The sequence below is a fragment of the Erpetoichthys calabaricus genome, chromosome 5, assembly GCF_900747795.2.
Source record: "Erpetoichthys calabaricus chromosome 5, fErpCal1.3, whole genome shotgun sequence".
Lineage (NCBI taxonomy): Eukaryota > Metazoa > Chordata > Cladistia > Polypteriformes > Polypteridae > Erpetoichthys > Erpetoichthys calabaricus.
Window position 1 is genome coordinate 208,482,281 of NC_041398.2, and position 26,098 is coordinate 208,508,378.

The 26,098-nt window shown below is 38.2% G+C and overlaps 1 protein-coding gene across 3 annotated transcripts in view; it reads left to right on the plus strand.

Annotated features, from left to right (window-relative positions):
- LOC114652196 (guanine nucleotide-binding protein G(q) subunit alpha) overlaps positions 1–26,098 on the plus strand; it is a 634,881-nt gene that overhangs the window by 145,019 nt on the left and 463,764 nt on the right. For all 3 annotated transcript variants that reach the window (XR_007935073.1, XR_007935072.1, XM_028802443.2), the window contains exon 2: positions 22,602–22,786. Coding sequence is in view for 1 of the 3 variants with exons in the window: in XM_028802443.2 (XP_028658276.1) it covers positions 22,602–22,786 (185 nt within the window). In the remaining 2 variants the exon portion in view is untranslated. The remainder of the gene's footprint in view (positions 1–22,601; positions 22,787–26,098) is intronic.

Below are 26,098 nucleotides of genomic sequence, written 5' to 3' on the forward strand. Positions count from 1 at the left end.
AAAATACATTTCTAAGCATTCTAAAATTCATTACCCTGAATTGGGTTTCAGTTTTGGGTCAAGGCACTGCCTATGTGGACTTTACAAACTAGAGCAGACTCCTTTCTGTGTGGGTTTGTCTATCACATTCCAAAGTTGTTCATGTTTACACTAATTGGCAACTGTAAATTGACCCATTGGGGCATGTGTGTGCTTTACAGTGAACTGGCCTTCTTCTGAATGTTGGTTCCCATCTTGTACCCAATAATCCCAGTTTAGGCATTGGCTTTTCACAAGCATGCACTGGATAAGTTGGTTACAGATGGATAGATGGAGGGATCCACAAATGGATGAATGGATGGTTCAGTTAACAGGAGGAGTTGGTGGAAATGAAAACTAAGAGAACTTGAGGACTTGGATGAAAGTCTCATCTTTAGGATATTATGAAAATAAAAGAAAGGACTTGGTAGAGCTCTTTGTTTCTGTGCTTCATAACTTTCATTCATTTTCAATTAAGTCCAGTATGCCCTAGTTCTGCACATGAATCAATCCCTACTAAACCATGCCAGACATATTCACCTTAACTGGCTGTTCTCGATCTGGTGAGTGTTTCACCCGATCACTGCCCAAAGTTTGTAAGTGTAGGCTGGTCAGTAAATCAAAAATCTCTCCTCTGCCACAACATTCATAAAACTACTGTTGCTGTACTGACTTGTGAGCTTGTCTTATAGTCATTTCTGCCCTCACTTGTGAATAAAAGCCTGAAGTACTTGAACTCCTCCACTCAGGGCAACAATTTACCCTTTACCTTAAAAATAAGCTACTTTTTTCAGGTGGAGGACCCTGACCTTGAATGTTGGAGGTGCTGATTCTCATCCTACCTGAATCACTCTTGATTGTGAAACCATTCTTGCATGTGTTGGAAATCACAGTCTAATGGGGCCAAAAAGACAGCATTATCTGCAAAAAATATAATCCTTAGGTTCTCAAATTAGATATTCTCTAACTCTCTGCTCACAGGAGAAGGAGACATGATGTACCATTGGTGGTGTCCAAAAACCACATTGAAAGAACATGACTTATTGGAAGATCTACAAAAGCACATTATAGAATTAAAATATACCTGATCGATTCCATCTTGGTGCTAACTAATAAACTAATTAGAACATAATGGGTGGCACGCTCAAAAGTAGTCGAGGAGCACACACTGAGGCACACCCATTTGTTGTGATAATCGCCATTGGACTTTTGAGGACTTCTTATGATCCTCAATGTTGGTAACAACATCAGATAAAAGGAGTTCTTGGTTTAAGATCCAGCTTACACCGTTTAATTTAATCAATTTCTATATTGTGCTACAGTGGGATGTTTTTCTGTAAATCCCTCACCTCTCAACTTGAAGAAGCCTGTTATGTATGCTTTATATAGCTCTGCAATCAAAATATACCGTTCCAAAATATATATCATTATCTACTGTCCAGCACGTGCACAGATAACAAAACTAACAAAGCAAAACAAAGTATGCATTGATTTCCCGCTTGCTAAGAACTAGTAAGCATCACACATCACACTGAAAAAAATATTTTGGTCTTGCATAAAGTTTTTCAGTTCATTTGTTTTGAATTTTTTTAAAGCTTTACTTTCCATATTAATTAGAGTGTGTGTGTGTGTTCTGGAATAATTCTTTACTTTGAGAATGGTATGAACATTTCTGTTACTTTAGTACATCACATTGCTGGTTTAAGAGTCTTCCATTTTGTTTGTAAGTTGTTAGGACACACTGCTCCATTGCTAAGGGATACCTATGAAGAGGCACCAAGCAATCCAGCGTGGCTTCAAATCTCTGTCTGAGACTGCAGATTTAAATCTTTGAACACTGTTATTTTTGAGCTCATAGTGCTTGTTATTCTGGCTAATGACTCATTGCTTTCCACTTCTTAATTCGAATCATAGTTTTAGCGTTTTGGTTCTGGTGATATGCTTGTCATTAAAGTAACGACTCCAGACAGTTGTTGTTTTTTGACTTCACTTGTGGTTTAGCTCTCTGCATTTTGTTTTTGTCCCAGTTTCTCGAAAATGGGACATCACCCAGTCTTGGTTCACAATCCACTGTCACAGCAGGCCATATGAAGAGGATGGCTGGAGTTAAAAAAGCAGGCAAAGCAAGTCTGTGCTGCAGTCCAGCTTAGCTAATCTAGCTCAGCCACTTCAATTATTTGCCACTGACACAACACCACTAACTTAATCTGACTATATTTACTGTTGCTAAAACCAGGGCAGGGCTCCCATACCTTACGCAAGGCTGTTTTTTCTTGCACCACGCTATATTTGAAATGCTGGGGTTTGGCTTTTCATTAGAAGAGTCTTTACTAAGTATACATCATTCCAAGACACACAGGTTTTATTAGTAACTGCATTCATGAGAAAGGAAAGCAGAGCTTTCAGAGGAAGCTGAACAAGAATAAGAGCGTTCTTTTCATGAGGAACTGTGGAAGGTATTATAGGGAGTGCTTTTTATAGCAAAACAAGGCTGTTTCTCTTTAAGCCTGGCTTACCATATAAACAAGAGAAGAACACTACAATTTCTTCAGCTCCCCCAATTATAAATGAGCTCTGTGAGACAAGACAGTGATGATGTGTTTGTCTGACTCTGGATCCAGAAATGGAATGGCAGAGTCTTAGCTATCACTTGTAAAGGTGAAACGTCATGCTAGGGAGTGCACTAAGAACCAGAAAACACTCCCAAAATGCAAAAATCCCATCTTAATCCTGTTATTGCAATAGTCAACACTGAGTTAAGAACAACTTACATTTTTTGAAGTAATAGAAAAACAGGAAAAAAAAATTTCTTTGTCCTTTTAATTTTTCTTTTACACTAAGCTCCTGCCTAACCAGTTGTGTACAAATCTTATGTTCTATATTGAAATGGTAATTTTATCATTAAACTACTGTCCATTTTTTATTAACAAAATGAAATTCTGAAGGCTTATTGTTCAGTGACCATAAAAATACCAAATAAATAATAAAAAATAGTAAATAATTTTTAAACTAATAAAGCATCTACACAAAATATTTATTGATAGTGAATATAACATTAAAGAAAATAGAAAAGCTTGTCATAATTACAAGCCGCAATTCCTCTAAAATGTTCATAAGGTGTTTATGAAGAAAATACAGTGCAAGGCTAACAAGTTTACACGTAAAATATATAAATTTTCTCTGTTAAGCTAATAAGTCTACTATTTAGCAGCAAATATGAGCTACTGTACTAAGCAAAAGCTTATCCACAATACATCTTCTATAATATGCTACTGTGGCTGTTCGTTTGTCTGTCCAGGATATTAAATCACCTGTAGCTCTCTAACCATTTCACCTATTGACTTGAAATTTGGTACACATATACTACGTGACGTCTACTATCCGCTTTAGCGGTTAAGATTTTATTACTCTTTTTATTTTTATTTTATTGTAGAATCAACTCTCGGTAGCGCGCAACAGGCAGCCGTGTGGCGCATGTGTACGGGCGCCGTTCTCATTCCCTACCACCTTCGCTAATCATTCTTGAGCCAGATAGAAGACTTAAGTGCCAGATTAAGTGAAAGATTAAAGAAAACATACTATGTAATTGCAACACAAAAACTAACTTAATCAGTTTTAACACGAAAAGATGCCGACAAAAGAAGAGAAGTAGTGGGCCGTTAGGTTTGAGAAAAGAAGAGCTGCTCAGGAAGCAGCAAGCACATCAACCTCTGAGCAAACGAACGCTAAACGTACAGAGAAAGAGGATGAATACTATGAATGCTCAAGGCAACTGTATTCACTGCATGTTATCGTGCAGTGCGCCGTTACTGGTACTTAATAATTCTTTGCATTTATATAGCGCTTTTGTCACTACTCAAAGCACTCAGCAATTGCAGGTTAAGGGCCTTGCTCAAGGGCCCAAAAGAGCAGAGTCACTATTGGTATTTACAGGATTCGAACCGGCAACCTTCCGATTGCCAGTGCAGAAGATTGTGGGTTCACTTCCCAGTTCCTCCCTGTGTGGATAGCGCTTTGAGTACTGAGAAAAGCGCTATATAAATGTAATGAATTATTATTATTTATTATTATCCCTAGCCTCAGAGCCACCACAAGCAGCATCCATTTTAGTTAAGGACAAAAATGAAAAGGTCTGCACTCATTAAAGGAGCACCTCTTTTAATTTCTGACAAAGATGCACCTTTCTTTTCTTCCACTTCAAGTACAGCTGGACGATATTTACATCTGCCATTCTCACTTCATGTATAGGACACCTCATTAGATTCCTTTTTCTCAGTTTATTACTCCACTCTCTTCAATGTAAAAGCCATTCCCGTAAAGTCTGACTGTCCACACTTAGTTAAAATGAACATCTGGCAACAAAAGAACAAGTGAGCTTTCTGAAGTATCATAATACTTTGTATTATAACTAAATTACTATAAAATGTCTTAAAAAATGTTTTTTTGAGATTGGCCAGTTTACCTCTCACCAGTCGAATTCTTTGAAGTGAAAATGGCCCAGTTTAGATCGAACAACTGATCAGAGGGAATTAGAGATGGGCTGGGACACGTTCACAGTTGCGGAGGAATATTTTGCGCAAAATTAAATGAATACTGTGATGGACGACCGGCTATGGACTCCGGTCGCCACCCCCAGGCCGCTAGGAGGAGCCCTCCGGACAGCATGATGGTGCCCCGACTTCCAGCAGGGCCTCATGGACTCTGTAGTTTATACACACAGCCCTGCTGGATACCTTGGGGCCACCGGGAGTCGCTGTAGGGTGGCTAGTGGGCTCTTGCGTGCCCTATAACCCGGGAGTGCGTCACAGTCACGTGACTGGAGGAAGCGACGTGCTCCCGGGATGAAGAAGACTGTTTGCCCTGACCCGGAAGGAAAACGGACTTGTGGGTTTGGCCAGGAACCACTTCCGGGTCAGGGGCTATAAAAGGATTGTGGGAAGCCCAGAACACTGAGCTGAGCTGGGAGGTAGGGTGGCGACGTGTCTGGGCGAGGAGGATTGGTTTTGAGAGAAGAGTTTATTGTGATTTATGAATAGTGTGGTGGAAAGGGTGCTTGGTGCACTGTATAAGAATAAAAATAATATTAGTTATACTTTTACCTCGTGTCTCGAGTGGTACCTGAGGGTTCAAGAGGTGGACAAGAGCCTTAACTGCTACAATACATATGCAAATACAGTATGTAAATGAATAATGAAATGTGAAATTAAATAAAATGTGAGTATAAATAATTAAATGCATCATAAAATGTTTTTGTTGCTTATTTTCTATGTACGTATTTAATTATCACATTACTTTTTTTTACATACAGCCTGAAAAATGCCATGAAATGAAAACTCACTTTTACCTGTCAAAGCTGAGAGGGTGGACTGTAGCGAGTACAGTGTTTTGATTGGTGAATCATTGGTAGCATGGACATAAATTTTCAGAACATCAAGGGCCAAATATACAGCAGACATTTCATTTGCAGACTCCTGATGGAGATTAATTAAAGTAGCCGCTTCTTACAGTAACACTTGTCGATGTTTTCTTGCACTCATAGATGCATACAGTCACAACTTAAGAATAAGCCAATCACTGACAATTCACCAGTCAAAATGCACTACTCACTCAAGCTCACCCTCCCAAGTTTGATGGGTGAAAATGACAGTTTTCTTTTAAAGTTGTATTTCATGTTGCATGTCACTGAAATATATAAATGAAGAAATGATTAAGTACATAAATAAATATACAAGAAAAAAATTTATTTCATGACCAATTTAAATATTTATGACCACAAATAATTTTGTTTTTTATTGTTGCATTTCAAAATTCATTTATTTCTGCATTTATTTATTTTAATTTGTCTAAAATCCCTTCATACACAGTGAGAGCAGACATGCCAAATGAGAAATGGCACCTCAGCAAAGAACTGAGGGCAGCTCTGAGCTTTAAACAGAGATGCCTCAGGTGGCTGCTATACTTAGCCGTACACCTAAAGAACTAGAAACAGTTGGAGGCTCCGTCCCTTTTGATTGTGTTCTCAGGAGAAAAAGGAAGAAAAAAATAAAATATTAAAGGAACAAATAGGGGAGAAGTAGCAAAAGGAAAACAAAAAGTGATAGGATGGTAGGCTTACCCAGCAGTGAGTAAAGAATACTTATAAGAAACTGAAAGAATAGGGATTATTGTTTTTATTTTTTGTTTTTTTGTTTTTTAATGTCAATTTGCTTAGTTATGATGCAATCAAATATCATTGAAATTATGGTTGCTGTGGCGCCATCTGTTGGTAGGCTGCATTTCCTCCTTGCTCATGCGAGTGTATGTGACATCACTGGCTATGATCACGTGGCTGTCAACGTTGTGTTAAAACGCTGTGGTTATCTGGCATGGCATGTTTGTATTTTCAGTTAGACAGTAAGGTTAACGTACTTTGATTATTCGTTTAAATGTGCAGTCAAAAGGTAAATGCTGTGCAGCCCTGTGTGTGATTCTGCTGGAGTGGAGTCAGTGTCATTAGGTGCGTTTACTGATTTGAGTGAATACTGACATTTTTATCTCCATTGGTTCTTTGTTATCAACTCTCTTAAAAGCTGGCCTTTTCACTTCCTTTTGATGGAGTTTGACACAACTTTTACTTCAAATATTTTACTTCATATTTTCACAGCTTTTTTCCGCAACCAGGCAGAGTGGTGGCTTTGAGGTAGGGATCTACACTGGTAATCGGAAGGTTGCAGGTTCAAATCCCGTAAATGCCAGAAGTGACTCTACTCTGTTGGGCCTGTGAGCAAGTCCTTAACCTGCAATTGCTCTGTCCTGGGTATGATGTTAATCTGCATCCAGCCCTGCATGTAGGCCCTTTAACCTGCACGGAAATACCTGGTGGTTGGTGGCAGAATTGGCACTCCAGCCACCATAAAAAACCTCACACTGTTCTACTTCATCTGAACTAGTGTGGTGCTGAGGTGTCACCCATGCATGGCTGCACTCGGGCCCTAATCTGGGACCCTGAGTTGATTTGTCATGTGGTGGGTGCGGCAATGCTCTGTATCGGTGCGTGGTCCTAACCTCATTCACAACTGTAACTTCCAGTTCTTTCAACCTTACGTTGACTCTGATACTATTGTTGTAACTCTGAACAACAGAGACACATGTATCTTCTTGATGTCTTTGAATGCCAGTGTACAATCTGATTTTACAGAAAGGCTTTTCTCTTGCAATATGTTATGTTTATTTTTAACACATGCAATGTTCTCTCCTTGCACATGACACATATTTATATGTTTTAATAGGTGTGTTTTTGGTTGTAGACAGTTTATTGTAATCAGAGGCTTGCTCTCTGTTGGACAAGATTAACAAGAGGACCATTGCTTTTCACAGCAATTGGATTGATTTAGAAATGTGACACTCAGTGAGCCATCTAATTGTTTCCACCCACTTTTAAGAAAAAATCACACATGGTTGTCTTCAAAAGTATGTATTATGTCTGCCTCTGCAAAACTCGACAGTACCAAAACAATGAAAGAAAGAAAGACAGAAGAGGGCCTTATCCATCCAATGTCTCATGTTTGTCATACCATGACAGAATGGAAAATGGCAAAGCACGGGCCAAGATGGTAACTGAACTCACCATACCTGGAAAACATTTGTACAGTCGCCACCGGTGCATAGCAGTATGGCTGTCAAAATGATGCAAGCTTAAGATTTGAAACTGGGCTGAAACGTTGTAAGGGAGTTGTGTAAGTTCATCATCCCCCACGATTCCTAAGCATATAATCTAAACGCCTTCAAGGCAACGAGACCCAACATGAAGTCATGTTACGTGAATCCTGCATAAAGTAAGTGGTGTAGATACGAATGTTACAGAATAGAAAAAATGAAATGGCATAAAACCAGAAAGTTCTAGTAAAAATCACATTTAAGAAGGAACAAAGATGAATTTAGTAAAAAGAAATATTGGCTTTCTCTTTTGAGGCCAAGGTGAATAGAATCTCTGATTGTAATGCCCTTTAAACTACTGTTTATGAGAATAAATGCAAATGTAGTATATTTGTTTTATATGGAATGTGGACATGCAGATGGATGTGACAGTTAGAAACGGGCAAACTGGCATTTCTGCTTCACTGCATACTCTACCTCTGCTTAATATATCAACACAAAATCCTGTGCTAGTGATCCACAGTATAGGCAGTTGCTCTTGTGAATGAATGAATGAATGAGCGAAGGAGGGCAAACTCCAAGTGATTACTAAGATCCAGCTGCTGCCAGCATATAAAACTCCTTCAGCCCAAGAGTGTACGTGTGTGTGTGTGTGTGTGTGTGTATCAGTCGTGCGGCTCTAAATTGGTGCTTGCAGTGCAGGCTGTGGCAGCACAGTAGTTACTATTTTAAGTTTTACATTGTTGTAAAAAGCCACCTGTTGCTATGGTAGTATATTATAAAGTCTGCCTTTGTATTTTTTGAACATGTGACTTATTTTGTCTTTTATGTACATTTACTGTATAACTTTACAAGTAGTTTTTTATGATTTTTTTTTCACAAGACAAAATGCCAGCTATTATCTTAGGCAGTAAACAAAATGTGAATTCTTTGTATAATTCTATATGATTATATTGTGTTTCAAACCCCAACCTGCCGAGCAAAGTCAAGAGATGTTTGGTAAGTGATGGAAACCACAGGTGTGAGCCTGAAATCATGCTATTTACATTATACCAGAGGTTCCCAGACTTTTTAAGCTAGGGACCCCCAGAATGGTGTCAGAGTCCCATACTAATATAAACCCATTGCTACGAAGTGGAGCGTGATCTTGGATCCTACTAATGGTAATCACACAGCATGATTTTGGACAACTGGAGTCGTCCTTTTAATCAAAGCAAGTGCTTAACTATGGCAAACTATGGACACATATGTGATCAAATGTCATATGATAACTCTAGGCTATAACTATGTTGATATAGGTCTAAATTTTTGCAATAAATGAAGAACATTCTGTTTTATGTTTATTTAAAAACTACATAAAACCATTTAAAATTGGAATGATTCAACTTTCCAGTGCTGTTGTGGCTTCCTAAGTTGCCCATGGCAGCCCTCAGTTTGAAACTCATTGCATTATACCATTCCTATTTTTAGGAGATAACTTGCATGTGCTAAGCTTGTCTACATGGCTCAATATATTGTCCCCCAGAGAGCACTGGAGACCCTTGTGCTTTTTTGAGCACTTCGCCCTTCAAATTGATAGACTTACTTTTGAGTTTTACATCTGTAAATACTCCCATTTACTTTAAAGGTTTTCATTGGAACATCTCCTTCACCATAACCATGACATCTCATCAATTAAAAAGTTTGCCACAGGGGTTAAGAAAGACATTGCTGTAGGGACCTACAACTTACATATTAAGGAGGAATATTATGCTGCTTTTCCAGTAGCACCAGGACCTGGAATGATGCAGATAGGCTGGATTCAGGTGGTTTTCCATTACTAGCAAGACCTCTGAAGGAGACATTACTTGTATGTAATTTAAATCAAACATTAATGATGGCTAGTCTTTATATATAATACGCTACCGTGGCTGTTTGTGTGTCTGTATTACTTGTAGCTCAGAACCGTTTGACCTATTGACCTGAAATTTGGTAAACAAAATGGCCAAATAAGCTTGATGGACTAAATGATCTTCTCTCATTTATAATACTTAAGTATAATAGAAAATATAATACTTGTTTTACTGTGCACTGGATAGGAAGGTTTTAATACAAAGCAATTAGTCTGTTTTACTGCTGTTGATACTTTATTTTATTTTTATTAACATTATTTTTTAATTTTTAAAATTGTTTTTTAAAAAAAAAAAAACATTGGTTTTTAGAGGTAAAAAACAGTTGACAGTTTAGATCCAATCGAAAGGTGTTAGAAGGAGAAGAGCAAAATAGATGGAAACACCAGTGTTGTGTACAGTGTAAGTGGCTGTTTATAGTGAAACAGTAACATGGGATTGTGCTATGGCAAACAAGAATTTACAGTTTACATGCACATTTTTGTAATGGATGTTAATGCAGTTATTAGTGGGTTACGCAGAGCTGGCCTTTCCTAGTCATTTCTGCATTCCCATGTGAAGTCATCATCATCATAATCATCATCAGTCTACAATCTATACTTTTTTGTTTTTGTGGCTGAACAGTTGGTGTACTTTGAATTAAACTGAATTTGATTGCTTTTTATATCACACTCTTCTCCAAGTATAAGCTGAGAGGACTGGCACTCATTTCTAACTGTAAAACAATGACAAACATATTTAAACCATACATTTATATGCATGAACACACAAATTACTGCACCTTTCAGTTGGTTTAGCATAAAATTACAACAATAGAAATCCATTAACATTATAATGAGTTATGGCCAGTTACTCACAGAAGAGTGAACAACAGAAACTCCAGTTTGTAGGAAACAGAATTCCAGGAGAATTTAACACAGGAAGTCAGAGTTTGACTGGGTCACCTGTCCTCCCATTGTACAATATAAGTAAATGTTTTGGACAGTGTAATATGAAGATTAAAACCTTGCAGTCCGTGGGCAGAAGTAGCAGCTTAACAATTCAGCAGTAGCACCAAGAACAGAAAAACAGTTTCATGTAATTGTCAAGCTTTTTTGTTCAAATGACTAATATGAACAGCTAGTCAGCAGCTCTAATCGGGGTATTCTGGACAAAAGTGACAAGTCTAATTCAAACGATGGGAGTGATGAATTCACTTCTGAGGCATCTCATAAGTGTATTGCTTTATGTGTTTAGACAGAAGCACAATCTTATTTCTTGACGCAGCTCTTCTTGAAGTCTGTGCATTTTCATTTATTTTTCCCTCATGGGGCTTTGTGAATCAGGTAAATCCTGTTTTCTAAGCTGAAGTTCGATAATGGTGCTGAGATTCCAGTGATTATATGGGCCTAGATTTAGTTTGAATAAATTTGCCTATTATGATGTCCCATGTTTTTGTGCAAGTTAATCCTCTGGACAATTTTCTTATTTTATTTCAGGACCGTTGGTAAGTGAACATGCCATCTTCCTGACAGACATATTCATGGCTGGTGTGAGAGCAGGACTACGTGCTAGCCTGTATTTCATCCACATTACTAGTAACCTTTGTTCTGGGCTGAAAAAATAATCGTCCATTGATGAACTATAAAAAACAGTCAGGAAAGTGGAGCTCAAAGTCATGACATAAAATTACAGATACTCTTATCCCAGGTAGGGTTTACAAGCAACTGGTGCATGGCTGTGGTGTAGTGAGTCCACAGCTCATGTCAAAAAGGCCACTTGTTAAATAAATAATCGCCGTACTCGCGGCTTAGCGAGGGGGCGTGGTATATGTGGCAGGAGCAGTTCCCGGGTGATGCGGATGGTCCTCACTTAAGTGCGCAGGTGAGGAGTTGTCCGCATCCGTAATTGGTGCCGGGAGCTGCTAATTGCCACATCTGATCCACGTCCCCATAATAAATAGAAGAGTGAGGTGACTAGGGAGGGAAAAGTAAAAAGAAGAAAAGATGTATGGAGGTTAGAAGTAGAAGAAGGCAGGAAGCAACAAGGAGAAAGCCGGTGCAGGAAAGCGAGCGAGAGCAAGCGCAGGCTCGCGGGCAGCTGAGCAGTGAGCCTGGGTGTTTGGCCGGTACCCCAGGATCAATTGGTAGTGGTCACTCCTGCTGAGCATTTTGAGGAGTGGGGATTGACCAGAAGGAGGATGGCTCGCCGCATAAGGCCGAGAAGGCAGCGGGAGTCGAGACTGGGGCTCCCCAGCGACCAGGGCGCTCACGCTGGGGTTTTTACGTCCCAAGTCACCATTTGGTGAAGCCTACCGGAGCCAGAGATCGGTGAGGCGAATGGACCAGCAGGAGAAGGAAGAGAGAAGTTCAGCTGCAGGTAGGGTGGCTCCCCATGGTGCATAGCCTGGACGGGAGAAGCAGGGGAGTCACCAGTAGAAGAAAGGCACCGGGCTGATTTGTTTAAAGGGACAGCTTCCAGCCATTGTTTTAACCTCGTTGTGTTTTTTTTTTTAAAGGGATTTTTTTTTCTAATGGATTTTAGCCTCCACTAATTCACTCATTTTAATGGATTATTTATTTAATGACTTGTATTTAAAGCACTGTACTATTTATTTGAACACTGTTTTGTTTTGTTTGTTTTAAATAAAAGCACTTTGCACTTTTTGCACCATACCCTTGCTTTGTTGTGCCTCACTGTCTTGCTCATCAGTGACATTATTGACAGGTGTCGGGTTCAAGAGCTCCCAGAAGTCAGATGGGAACATGGAGCGAACCCGCATCGTCACAATGGCAAGAACCCTACCTAACATGCACACCTTTAGGATTTGGGAAGAACACCAACATACCTTGCAGAACACTACACAGACTAATCTGACTTCACATGAGTAGTTGTGAGATTTGAGCATAGGGTGCTAAACTTGGATTAAAAAATACCTAAAAAATGTCAGTCTTACTTCTAAGATATTTAATTTACATTCCATTTAAGTCCAAGATTCTGGTAATTTATTGTGCATGTAGTACCTGGCAGTGGCTTTCATTTACAGTTCTTCTTGTTGGCTGCTGTTCTCCTGGAGCAAGCCATTTTGCTGTGTAGCGTAGAATGGCTGTTCAGCTAACAGATTTGTAATTTAGAAATTACCCTATTTTTCTACTCTTCTAAACCAACCAGTAAGTCTGCTTAAAAATGTACATTTTTAAAAACCCTAATTTTAAATTCTCTTTAACTCATTAATTTTTTTCATACTTCTGTATTGACCCCCTTGTTCTAGAAACATTTTTGCCTTGAAGCAAAATCACGTCCACCATAAAACACAATCCGTGCAACTGGGGAGGTCGAAAAAGTCACACGCTTGGCTGCCGGCAACATTGCTGATATTGAAAAGCTATTTCCTGTCATTGAACCCTGGCAGGTGTTAGCATGAGCCCTTGAGTATTTGGAATCTAGGACAACCACCTAGTAGTTTTATATTTTAAAATAGATTCTGTGAGCTTCTTTACCTAACACATGACTTGATTTGCTTAATAAGGTTTAGGCTTTTCCAAAAAAAAAAAAATAAATAAATAAAAAGTATTATCTGTCATTATTAATTGTCCTTTGGTCATATTACTGCTGAAGTGTGTAGAATTTTTCGGCTTCATGATCAAATACACCTACTTAAGGTGTACAACAGGAACGGTCAGTTCAAAGTCTTTTATTTATTAAAACACCAAACAGCAGACAGAGAGGGTAAATTCAAGGTGACAGTGAATTGAGGATGCAACGATATGAAACAAAGAATGAAGCATCATAGATTTAATACAAGACTACCAGTTTAAAAATGCAGTAATGAAGAGGTAGGATTGTTAGCCAGAGTTTCAATGTCATTCTGTCTTTTATTCATACTGAAGCAAATATCTGTAGCATCGGGAACAAGGCTGTAGGCAACCCTGGCCAGAATACAGTCCATCACTGGGCAAAGTCATTCATATTTTTATAGGTGCTCAGACAATATCACATGCATTTTTGTAGAGTCGTGGAGTAAAGCAGAGTTCCGGTACAGGGTGTCAGGGATTCAGAGTCAATCAGCTCAGGACTGGCAGCAAGAAAGGAACCCTGTTAGTCAGCTGTCCTGTACCCTCAAAAAAAGTGTTTTCCGCTGGGCTCAAACCCAGCTGTGCTTCCCATTCCTCACAAATGTCGTTGCAGCAGCGAGAGTCATCACAATACGTGTGTAGCGCAGGGTACCAGCTGAGTGCTACAGACAGGACCCATGTAACAACATTGTCATAAGTGCTTTGTAGAGGCACAACGAGTAGATAGAAAAAGCTAGTGAAGAACAGTGTCAGTGTGTGCAAATTGTAAGGATTTAAGGTCCTTTTTGTGGATGCTTTTATGGTTTGTTGTGCTGACTAGGATCCAGATGAATACTGAGAAGTTAGTAAGACTGAAACATGGTAAGAATAGCAAGTAAAAGAAAAGATCAGGCAGGTTGAAGGCAGACTTGTCTTATTATTTTGAAGGTGTCCAACAGGGAGTGGCATTCAGAATAAACAGTCCACTCAGAAAATCGGCTCATGTATGGATTATGGGATCATCAGAGTATCAAGTTGGGTTCTGCACAATCTGCATTTTTTTCTCATGCAGCAATATTTTAATAAAGGCGAGCTGAATGATTTTATCAAACCAGCAGTTACATAAAACAAATTATAGCAGACTAAATGTTTGCTGACACTGAAGAGGCCCTGTATCAGACTAATGGGACAGGAAAAAAACAAAACAAATTACATTGTGAAGTGGTCTTTCTGTAACTTTTACTAATGAAGGTGGCAATCTAACCATTTAAAAGTTAAAAAAAGGCTGATAGTGAAAATGTAGGGCAAATACAGGGCATCTGGAGTAACTCGATGTCAGAATTAGAGGAGGTAAAACACACAAACATTGTGTCTCATTCGAATGTCAGTTTTTGCCTTTAAATAAATTAATTTGAATTACATTCTAACAGTAATGTTTGATCTTCCAGCACTAATAAATATATATATTGTGAAATGAATAGCCTTAAAACAAGCAAAACGGTTTGGGGCAGCCACCCATATATTGTCCTTGGCTGCAAAAGGGTTTTAACACAGCACTCATGTGCACTGTTTTGAACACTGAACTGAATAGTTGAGGTAAGATGGCGGCTTTATATGGTGGAAGTGATGTCATCTGGCTGAAACCGGAGGTGACCACAGTCTGGGCGCTGGAACCAGACATGATGTTGAATCAGGCAGGTTTTCCCATATTTGGCCTGTAGAGATAACAGAGGTAGGTTTAGTGCACCCTGCCACCCCCTGGCCTGGCATGTAATTACTGTACCTCCATTTGCACATGTGTGACAATATATACAGTATATACTGGACGTCTCCCTGGTGATGTGTTCCGGGCACGTCTAACCGGGAGGAGGCCATGGGGAAGACCCAGGACACACTGGAAGGACTGTGTCTCTCGGCTGGCCTGGGAACGCCTTGTGATTCCCCCGGAAGAGCTAGTAGAAGTGGCCAGGGAGAGGGAAGTCTGGGCATCTCTGCTCAAGCAGCTGCCCCCACGACCCAATCTCAGATAAGCAGAGGAGGATGGATGGATATTGTATACTGTATGTATATATGTATGTGTGTATGTATATGTATGTATGTATGTATATGTATATATATATATATATATATATATATATATATATATATATATATATATATATATATATATATATATAATATGAGAGAGTGAGAGACCTATGTTTGCCGAGGAAGGAGGAAAGAAGGCATTCGATCACAGTGCCAACCTCTGGTTGGGCAGGTAACTGCCATCACTAGAGCAGCATCAAACTTGTATCATATGAAGGTAATACCCACTTCTTGTGGACACACAATGACTAAGTTTCAGGAATATTCTTGTTCATGAACAAAGAAATATGAAGTGTGTTGCTGATGAAACGTTGTTAGAAAAGTCTGCAGGAACTCATAACGATAAACAATAGAATGAAGTTCTGCACCATAATGAGTTCAGCTTTTTCCCCAGAGCTGGCTGATGCAGCTTTTCTGAGGTAGAGCACAACTCCTGAGGAAGGCAGTGCTGCTTGGCCAGGCTCTTTAGGATTATAGAAAACTAACAGGTTATGTTAGAAGATAATTGGCTGCACCATGAATAGCAATCTGTACAGTAGAAGATACTAACAGTTATAAAAAAAGGAAATGATTGCGGAGCTCATCAGATACATTTGTATACTAACATATTGTATATACATACATTCTGACATCCAACTTATCCTATTCAGGTGTTGTGAGTACCTCCTTGTACCATATTTAAGTAACAGTGTATTTAAAATTCATGAAGATTGGGTCCTACCAGAAAGAACTCGGAGCACTGCTGAGAGTGGTGGAAAATGATTTAAGAGGCAGCCGACCAACCTCGCTGAACTCAAAAACTGCCTACAAAACTGATGATGATGAGTACCTTTACTTGAAAATGTGACCCCATGAATTTTGTAGAAGTTTCTTCATCAGTTGTTGAAGATGTTCTGAATGAACAAAAGTGATGCAGTTCATTCTAGGCTGTTAGATCAGTTTAACATTGACAGTTGCTTTGATGTCATCATTTCTATGGAGTCGGGCCCAAATCAAGGAATAGGAGATTATCATGTAAAATGTCATGCCAAATACAACTTTGTTACACAAATTGTAGCGAGACAGGGGTGATCTGCCATTTCAAAGCCACATAATGGAGTATGGATTTCCACAAGTCAGCATGATGTTGATGAATTATTCCAAATTGCTATCTTTTGACAGGAAATGTCATGTAAGTAAAAATGTAATGTCCGCTAGGGCGTATAAAAGTAAAAATGTAGTGTAGAAACTGATGGCAGAACAATAGAATGACTTAGTTAACCAGAGATCAGCAGATCCAGCAGTGCTGGATATCATATTTGACAGCCAACTGTATTAATTTAAAAGTGTGGGTATATAAGTAGTTGCTGTACTGTACTATTGTTTTTTTGTTTTATTTTGTAATGACAGATATGTAGAGAACTAAATTCTGAGTAGAGAAATGCCATCAGAAACTCCCAAGTAACTTCTTTTTGATGCCATTTATGCTGCTTTTCATGCTACATACAACAGCAAGGATAGCTTTGTTTACTTTAGAATAACATTTTCTGCAGACCTCTGCCAGATGCTAAGTGACACTCAAGTGCAGGTAAAACATAAGGCTTCAGCAGCTAGATTCTTGCAGATATGTAAAAGAGAACTGTTGTGTTACAATAAATAAGCAGAAAGAACATCAAAGTGTCAAGATTTTGTTTCTCCGTGTACTTGGTTAGCAAGCCCATGAGGGTCATGACCTCAAACTGCCAAGCAAAGAGCTGCAGGAGCTGAGCCTTGCTGTACTTTGGCACAAAATCAAGTTCTGTTCATTGGCTAGTGAGAAACTAAGGATCTGAAATGTTTAGACAAGAATTTGTTGTATCCGTGTGTGCCAGTGAGTGCGGCTTTAAGAGTTCGATTGAAGAGAGTCTTAGGAATGTGTCCAAACCCAGTCTTTTAAAATTGCTAATATTTACACGGAGTGGCTGCCTTATTAGGAACACTAATTCACATACACTGTGTTAGGCTTACTGTATGTTTACACTCACTGCAGCTGAATTTTTTGAGGGTATGATATCAGTGAGGTGGTGTCAAGGACTATTTGCTCCACTTTTGCTGACAGTTATCTGTTATTGGATTTTCACATCTCAAAGTTATGAGTTTACCTCATTTGGCAGGATTAATTAGCTCCATATAAATTGGTGTGAGTGTGTATGCTGTTTATGAATGTTTGAAAATGGATAGATGGATTTCTATCTCCAACAATCTCATTTATTCTTGTGTGATTTGGGGCTATACAAAAGTAAATTGTATTGTATTGTATTGTATTCACCCACAGGTGCCTGATTGGGCAAAAATCTGGTGATCCACTGCATTAAACTGACTTCACAGTCATGCTCTGGAACCATCCTTCATCTTGTAGCATGGAACATTATTCTACTGTGAAACCCCATTGAAGATTGAACCACTGTTGTCATGAAACAATGCTTCTGGTTGACAACAATGTTCAGATGTTCATTGGCATTTTGACTTCCTATACACTGATCAAGGATATATCACCTTTTGGGTCTTTGCTGTGTCTCACCTCTTTGCTACTTCTGCCCCATCAACCCCCAGCAAGCCAGGAAGCATCTCACTATACTGTATATTTAGCTTTAAGTGAGCATTTTTTTTATTGAAGAAGGTAAATATATACAAAAACATAATTATAGCCGGTTTCCCACCACCCTGAAAAACTCCCTGAAGCTACTGGTAAGGGCCGTGTACCGTTGGCATCAAGATTGCAGCGACTTTTAATAACATCGCTTTCCTGCCTTATACATATATGTCATAAACAGTAGAGAGCCATGAACCAGTAATAGTCTGTGCCTTGTTCGTCACCATCTGCAGTGCTTAGCAGAATACAACCATGGGTGTGAACTCCACTGTCTCCTTATAGAAGTTGGTGCCCATTGATGGAACCTTCCAGGTTTTCTTGAGATATGTGATGAAGGAAATGCATCAGTGGGCCTCCTGGGCTGTAGCCAAGATGTGTTTGGCCCACATATGGTCCTCGGTGATGGTAACATCATGAAATTTACAGCTGCTGACCTTCTCCACAGCACCCCATCCAAAGCAGGTGGGAGTCTGGTTTGACTGCTTCTTCTTGAACTCTATGAACAGCTTTACCTGACAGTTTGGTGGCCTAGGTTCAAAAATGTACCTTGGACTGAGAAAATTTTTGTGTATTTTTTCATATTAGCTAAAAGTAAAGAGCAAAATCTAATTTTATTTGCTTTGATATTATTTTAGGTTAATACTTAACAATGAACAGCCTTGCACATTACATTATATGAAAACACTTTTATGCATAAAAAAACAAAATATTTGTAATCTAAAGTAAAATCAGTGTGCTGACACAATCACACATATTTCCACTGTTATAATTATTTGTAATGATTCACATTACTGTCTATTTTGTGTTAAAAAATAAATGGAAAATAAAATGCCAAAAACAATAATGCTTCTGTCATTTTTAACACCATTCATCTACTTTTAAGCATTTTGTTTTGCCAAAAAATTACCATATCTTTTTTTCAAGTTTCCGAACTTTTGTCAGTCTTCAGAATCTGAACTTTTCTGCACTTGGATGGTTTAGCCCTCTAAAGAATGCAAGCCTGTTTTATACATATATTATTAAAATTTCACCTTTGAACCATGTTCTCAAGAAAAAAGGGCTAATTTGCATTTTTTAAGTACGATTTTATGGCATGTGGATGTGTCCCATTTAAATTATATTCAAAGTTAAAAATAATTAAGTGCATTTGTTAACATTCATGTTTTATCTTGTGAATATGGAAAATAAGAAAAGAGCAACTTGTAATTTGCAGCTTATTATCTTGGTATATTTATGTACAATTTAAATATATGTACTTGCAGGTAGAATAGTATTTATTACATGTTGCACCTTGTTGGCAATGTTTTGTTTTAATAGTCTTATTGAAAACATAAAACATTAAGTAGAAAAGATTTATGTAATGCTAGAAACATTTTCCATTAGTAAAAAGACAAATGATTATGTCGACAGTGCTCATCAAGTCATTTTCATATTTCATATTTAATCGTTCATTGTACTTCTGTATTGATCAAGTTTTTTTGGGGGTGAAGGTTTTATTTGTTGCTTTGCTTATGTTTCCAGAAATGTCTTGCTGGGTACTTAAGATATACAGATGTAAAGATGACCTTGCCTTTTAATTACAGACACAGTATAATGTATTAGTTATTGTTGGTTATATGCATGCATTTACTAAATGACCCAACTTCTGTTTATTTTAATTAATGAATGGCACACACCTCAATGTTGGTTCATGCTTTGTGCCCAGTAGAACTGGGACAGACTATGGTTCCTTGTCTTTTGGGTTTATTGTGACCTTAAAACAGCAAGGTTCATAAATGGATAGATTCAAAACAAAAACAGTTATTGAAATATTTTTACCAAAAAAGTGAACAAGGAAACAACCATATCTTAAGAATAACTTTAAAGTTCTCAAAATAAAATGAATTGTTTGTCCCTGCCATCATTCCCAGCAGCCACTCCTTCAATCATTATCTACTTAAAGGAGACATTGACTTTGGTCAATAAGGCCGGCACCTAAGGCTGCTGCACGAGTATTTTTTTTCTTGATGACTTCACAAAATTTTCTTTTTTTGAGAGAGACCCAATGACCTCTCACAGCTGAAACAAAAATGGGTGATGTTAGAAAATGTGTAAATAAGGCATGCTAGTAGACTGAGAAAAGAAATTACATAATGCATCTGATTTACTGCAGTTGTTAGTAAAGTAAAATAAGTGATAGATAGTAACAGATCTGTCAAGTAGTCTGGCTTACACAGTTCTCCCAGACAGTGGTACAGTGGTGCAGTGGTTAGACCTGCTGTCACACAGATACAGTACATTCAAATCCTGCACCCACTCATGTATAGAGTTTTCATGTTCTCTCTGTCTCCACATGTTTCTTTCTTCATATACTCTGGTTTTCCTCCAGCATCCCCAGTGGTCTATGAATTTGGTTCATTGGTGATTCTAAATTGGCCTGGCATTTAGAGTGTGTGGGTGCTAATGTGTTCGGCTATACAAGTGGGTGCAGGGTTACCTCCTGCTTGGCTAGGCTCTGGCTCTCATCAACAATGAGTTACGATTATGTATGAGAATGTTACGTTATGTTTATGTTTCCCCATAAGAGTACTGTTTCCATCTCTCTCTCTATTCCAAAGCAGAAATTTTCTGAATTCATCCACTCATTGATTAACTTCCATTATTACCTACAGTGACTCAGGCTCACAAGGCTGCTGCATAAGCTGGTCTTTTTTTATTTCTTAAGGGTCACACATACAGTTAGGTCCATAAATATTTGGACAGAGACAACTTTTTTCTAATTTTGGTTCTGTACATTACCACAATGAATTTTAAATGAAACAACTGAGATGCAGTTGAAGTGCAGACTTTCAGGCTTTAATTCAGTGGGGTGAACAAAACGATTGCATAACAATGTGAGGCAACTAAAGCATTTTTTAACACAATCCCTTCATTTCAGGGGCTCAAAAGTAATTGGACAATTGACTCAAAGGCTATTTCATGGGCAGTTGTGGGCAAGTCTGTCGTGATGTCATTTTCAATTAAGCAGGTAAAAGGCCTGGAGTTGATTTGAGGTGTGGTGCTTGCATGTGGAAGATTTTGCTGTGAACAGACAACATGCGGTCAAAGGAGCTCTCCATGCAGGTGAAAGAAGCCATCCTTAAGCTGCGAAAACAGAAAAAACCCATCTGAGAAATTGCTACAATATTACGAGTGGCAAAATCTACAGTTTGGTACATCCTGAGAAAAAAAGCAAACACTGGTGAATTCAGCAACGCAAAAAGACCTGGACGTCCACGGAAGTCAACAGTGGTGGATGATCACAGAATCATTTCCATGGTGAAGAAAAACCCCTTCACAACAGCCAACCAAGTGAACAACACTCTCCAGGGGGTAGGCGTATCGATATCCAAGTCTACCATAAAGAGAAGACTGCATGAAAGTAAATACAGAGGGTGCACTGCAAGGCGCAAGCCACTCATAAGCCTCAAGAATAGAAAGGCTAGATTGGACTTTGCTAAAGAACATCTAAAAAAGCCAGCACAGTTCTGGAAAAACATTCTTTGGACAGATGAAACCAAGATCAACCTCTACCAGAATGATGGCAAGAAAAAAGTATGGAGAAGGCGTGGAACAGCTCATTATCCAAAGCATACCACATCATCTGTAAAACACGGTGGAGGCAGTGTGATGGCTTGGGCGTGCATGGCTGCCAGTGGCACTGGGACACTAGTGTTTATTGATGATGTGACACAGGACAGAAGCAGCCAAATGAATTCTGAGGTGTTCAGAGACATACTGTCTGCTCAAATCCAGCTAAATGCAGTCAAATTGATTGGGCGGCGTTTTATGATACAGATGTACAGATGGACAATGACCCAAAACATACAGCCAAAGCAACCCAGGAGTTTATTAAAGCAAAGAAGTGGAAAATTCTTGAATGGCCAAGTCAGTCACCTGATCTTAACCCAATTGAGCTTGCATTTCACTTGTTGAAGACTAAACTTCAGGCTTCAAGCTGTCATTGCCAGCAAAGGGTTTTCAACCAAGTATTAGAAATGAACATTTTATTTCCAGTTATTTATTTTGTCCAATTACTTTTGAGCCCCTGAAATGAAGGGATTGTGTTAAAAAAAAATGCTTTAGTTGCCTCACATTTTTATGCAATCGTTTTGTTCACTCCACTGAATTAAAGCTGAAAGTCTGCACTTCAACTTCATCTGAGTTGTTTCATTTAAAATTCATTGTATTAATGTACAGAACCAAAATTAGAAAAAAGTTGTGTCTGTCCAAATATTTATGGACCTAACTGTATTCTTTGAGGCAACTCAGAATACCGGTAATTACTATTAGACACACTAATGTTCTGTGAAAATGAACACCCAGACTGCTGTCCCTGAATTCAGGTGAGTGAGAGTTCAAGACAGTTGCCAGAGTGCTGATTTGGCCTCACTAAACTCCTCCTTAGTGTCTAAAATGTGCCCATGACCAATATGGATTGAAAAGTAAGAAACACATTCTCAATACGAAGATTTCCTAAATTGACCAGCCACTTGCTTAGAAAGAGTATATTCATTATTTTCTCATCATCTGTACATTTTTATCTTTTCCAAGATGGACGGGGTTAATCCAGAATATAACAAAAGGGAAGGTATGCCAGTGATTTGGATTTGTTTTAATGTGAAATGATTGCATTTACTTAGCCTGAACTGAAATAGCTTGAAGCATACGTTTTTGGGGTTTTATGATTGATTTGATTTTGTAAGAGCAAACTCTGAAAGTCAGATGGTTGTTTAACAATTTAGTTTACATTTAAATAAGTATTCCACAATAACAAACTCTCATTTTTCTTCCTCTTTTTCTCATCAGGTACAGGAGAAAGTGGCAAAAGTACATTCATTAAACAGATGAGGATCATACATGGGTCAGGATACTCAGATGAGGACAAACGAGGCTTCACAAAACTGGTCTATCAGAACATCTTCACTGCTATGCAGTCTATGATCAGGGCCATGGACACTCTGAAAATCCCCTACAAGTATGAGCACAACAAGGTAAGATTATGCTCTCTCTACGGACATAGTGAATGATACTGATTTCATAGCTAGCTTTCACCTCTTTGACACATTTTGAGTGTTCATTGCAACTTTAAGAGTTGAGTACTTTACTGGGGCCACAGCAACCCTTGTGGAAAGCAGTCGGTGGGATAAATGGTTGTACAGGTCTAGAAATGAAAAAGTTCATTTTAATTTCCTGGATTTCTTTCATATACATGGACTCTTCTCAACCAGAAGTTTTAAGTTAGTAATAGCATAAGGCATGATAAGGCAATGCTTCATGGTAATCTGACCCATATTAACATTACTAGTCTCTGTGCAGTTGTGTTGCATTAATTAAACGGATGTATGCCCTGTTGTGCATTGTACACACACTTGGTTTCCCTCTCTACCCTAAAGCTTTATTTATAAGACAATCTGATGAAGTCACTAGTAAGTGCCTTTTAAAATAAACTATGATAAAGAATTTCTGAGCGTCTCTGTAGCTGTTCTACAGTACCCAGGATTTCAATGGCTTTCTCCAGCTTGTCATAGCATACTGATTTCAAAAAAATTAAAACACAAAGTGTTACTGAAAAGGTCAAGTTGAATGCTACTCTATTACAAATCTTGTCCCAATCCAGCTTATAACTTTTTCCTGGTGTTTCTATTGAAAAACAGTTACTTCTCCCATTAATATCTGGTTCATCTCTTTTAGTCTGTTCCTCATATCCAGCCATAGTCCTGGAATTGACCCCAGTGTTTGTAGATGTGGTCGTTAGAGGAGTATTATGCTTTACTCAGTGCACCATATGATCATTTTTGGTTGCTTCTGTAAATGACCTGCTTGTGACCACTTTGTGGAGTTAACTTCAAAGTCTTCTTCATAAAGAAATTTTACAGTCATCACCTTTCCATTCAGTTCAGTTTAGTTCAATTTATTCTTCTGTAGCACTCTTCAATGAGTATAGTCTTGAGGAATTTGCACAAGCTTCCAGTTATAAAGCAGTAACAAAATTAGCTGGACTACGTGTCATTTACATATGTGAAAACACAGGGGAAACTGCACATTTTAATCTGATTAACACAAAACTATAACATTCACAGTTAGTTACTCTTATCATTATCTAATATTTTTATGTCCTGTTTGTAGAACATTACAGTTATTTATATTAAATAATTTCCATCAAAACCTGAATTTTGTTCAGATCCATCTTTAGGATTTGAATCAATACATTTGTTACATTATTTTTAAATCTACTCAGCATATGTAAAATCCTAAGCCTAAAAGTGCAATGATTTTGTGTGATGTTTTTATGTGACGTTTTTTGTCATGCTTTAAATCGGGCTTATTTTAAAACCTACGTATATATGTTTGGTATCCTTCTTTGCAGAATTTATCGAACTTTAATGTGATGTTGTTAGATTTTCAGATTCTTATTCCGTTTTTAAATTATCTAAAAAATATCAAGAACTCACATCCTGCGAGACAAGCCTTTTGCCAAGAGATTTAACCGCACCCGAGGCCGGAAATAAAAGACAAAGAGTTGATGACAAAGACAGCTGATGTACAGGCTTTTAAGTGTTCGAAGCACCGCACGAGATGTAGATCACTCGGCACGGCAGCAGCAGCAAGCCAGCAGCTGATAGAGCAAAGTAGAGGTAAAAAAAAAAAAAAACTGTATTTGTTTCCCATTGTATCACCGTTTAAGAGGGGTACTGGTGGAGCGACCGTATCTCCTTGGGGTGCGTTCAGCCCCCTCTTCACAACGCGAGCAGCAGAGATGTGAAGTGGCTGGCACATAGTGAAGGCTGGGGGGGTTGGCAAGCGAAGCGAGCAGGGGGTGAACCGCTTAGTAATTTAATAAAAATTAAAAAGAAGGTAATTCCAGTACTGAACTTCCACAATCCATACCGTGAGTACTTATTGCAAGTTTGGTGACTAACCATTTTCATGGAGTAGCTTATTTAAGACTTTCTGAAAGCCAGTCTAAATAATTACATGCTTTATATAGCCAGTGTTTTTATTATTTACTTTGAAACCTCCAGCATATTAGTTAAACAGAATTAGTAGAGTAAACCTAGGATGAATTCAGGAATTGCAGTCCACAATCAGTAAATCAGTTAATCAATGGTTGATATTTTCTGGAAATTTTGTATTACACCAAGGATGCATTTACCAACAAGCTATCAGTTTAAAGCATGGCTTTAAGTTGCTTAGAATGTTTTTACAAAGTAGAGGAGCAGCCTTGAACAATTTAAGCAAAACATTATACTGAGGGAAAATATTTTCAGTTACAGATAAATACAGTTGAGCACATACATTCAAGGATTCTTGTAAGTTCTGGTAAAAGGCTTGTTCATGAATGCCATGAAGTGTTTTGTTTCAGTACAATCTGTTTCTCCAGTTTTTTTTTGCATTTGTTGTGAGACGCACAATGGCTTCTGATACTTCTTGACAGTTCTTCCAACTGGCCTTTTTTTTTTTTTTTTTTTACAAATGTAATCTCAATCCCTGGCCAAATTTTATGTGTTCGAATGTGAATATATACAGTGTATTTACTGGAATTCAGTATGAATGCCATTATTGAATTATCAATTTAAGTATTTACCCTCAAGCAGTAAGTAGCTGCTGTACCTTTAATACTTTGAAAGTTTTTGAGGCATGTCATTCGTCCTAGGGCTGTGTAATGTTTTTGGCCAAAGACTACATTTTTGATTTTGCTGTATTATGATTTTTTGTTTGTCGTTACTCTCGCAAAAAGTCACTTGTGAACTCAAGCCTTATTTTATGTTTGGTTGCTCATCCGTCACTTCTGTCGCATCTTATTGAAACAATACAGTATGTCTTTTAACACAAGCATCCCTGTGTTCCTAATTAGCATGCTGGTCACTTATTTGCATTGCTTCCAGAAGATGGGTGTGTCCAATGTAAAAAAAACAGTATAAAGTATAAATGTGAAGAATCTTGTGATCGTCATGTGTTAAAGCATCAGTATTAATAAATGAAAGTACATTTGCTGTTCTGCTATTTCTGTCACTGTGCCTAATAAGTGGGGTCCATAATTTAATCAAAGTAACACATAGGTGATTGTTAGACCACTAGATTGGCAAGATGAAGAAGACTGTATTACATGCTGTCTTGTGGCAACGTGTAGTGACAATATAGATAAATATTTCAGTGTTTTATATGGTTTTACAATTTCTGTAATTATTTTATAATTGTAAATCTGAGTAAGAGCACTGGTCGTGTCTTTATTATAGAGCGCTGTATAGTAATGTTTTGAATGTTCTTTCAGCAATTTTACCAATGTAGTTTTTTAAAATAGT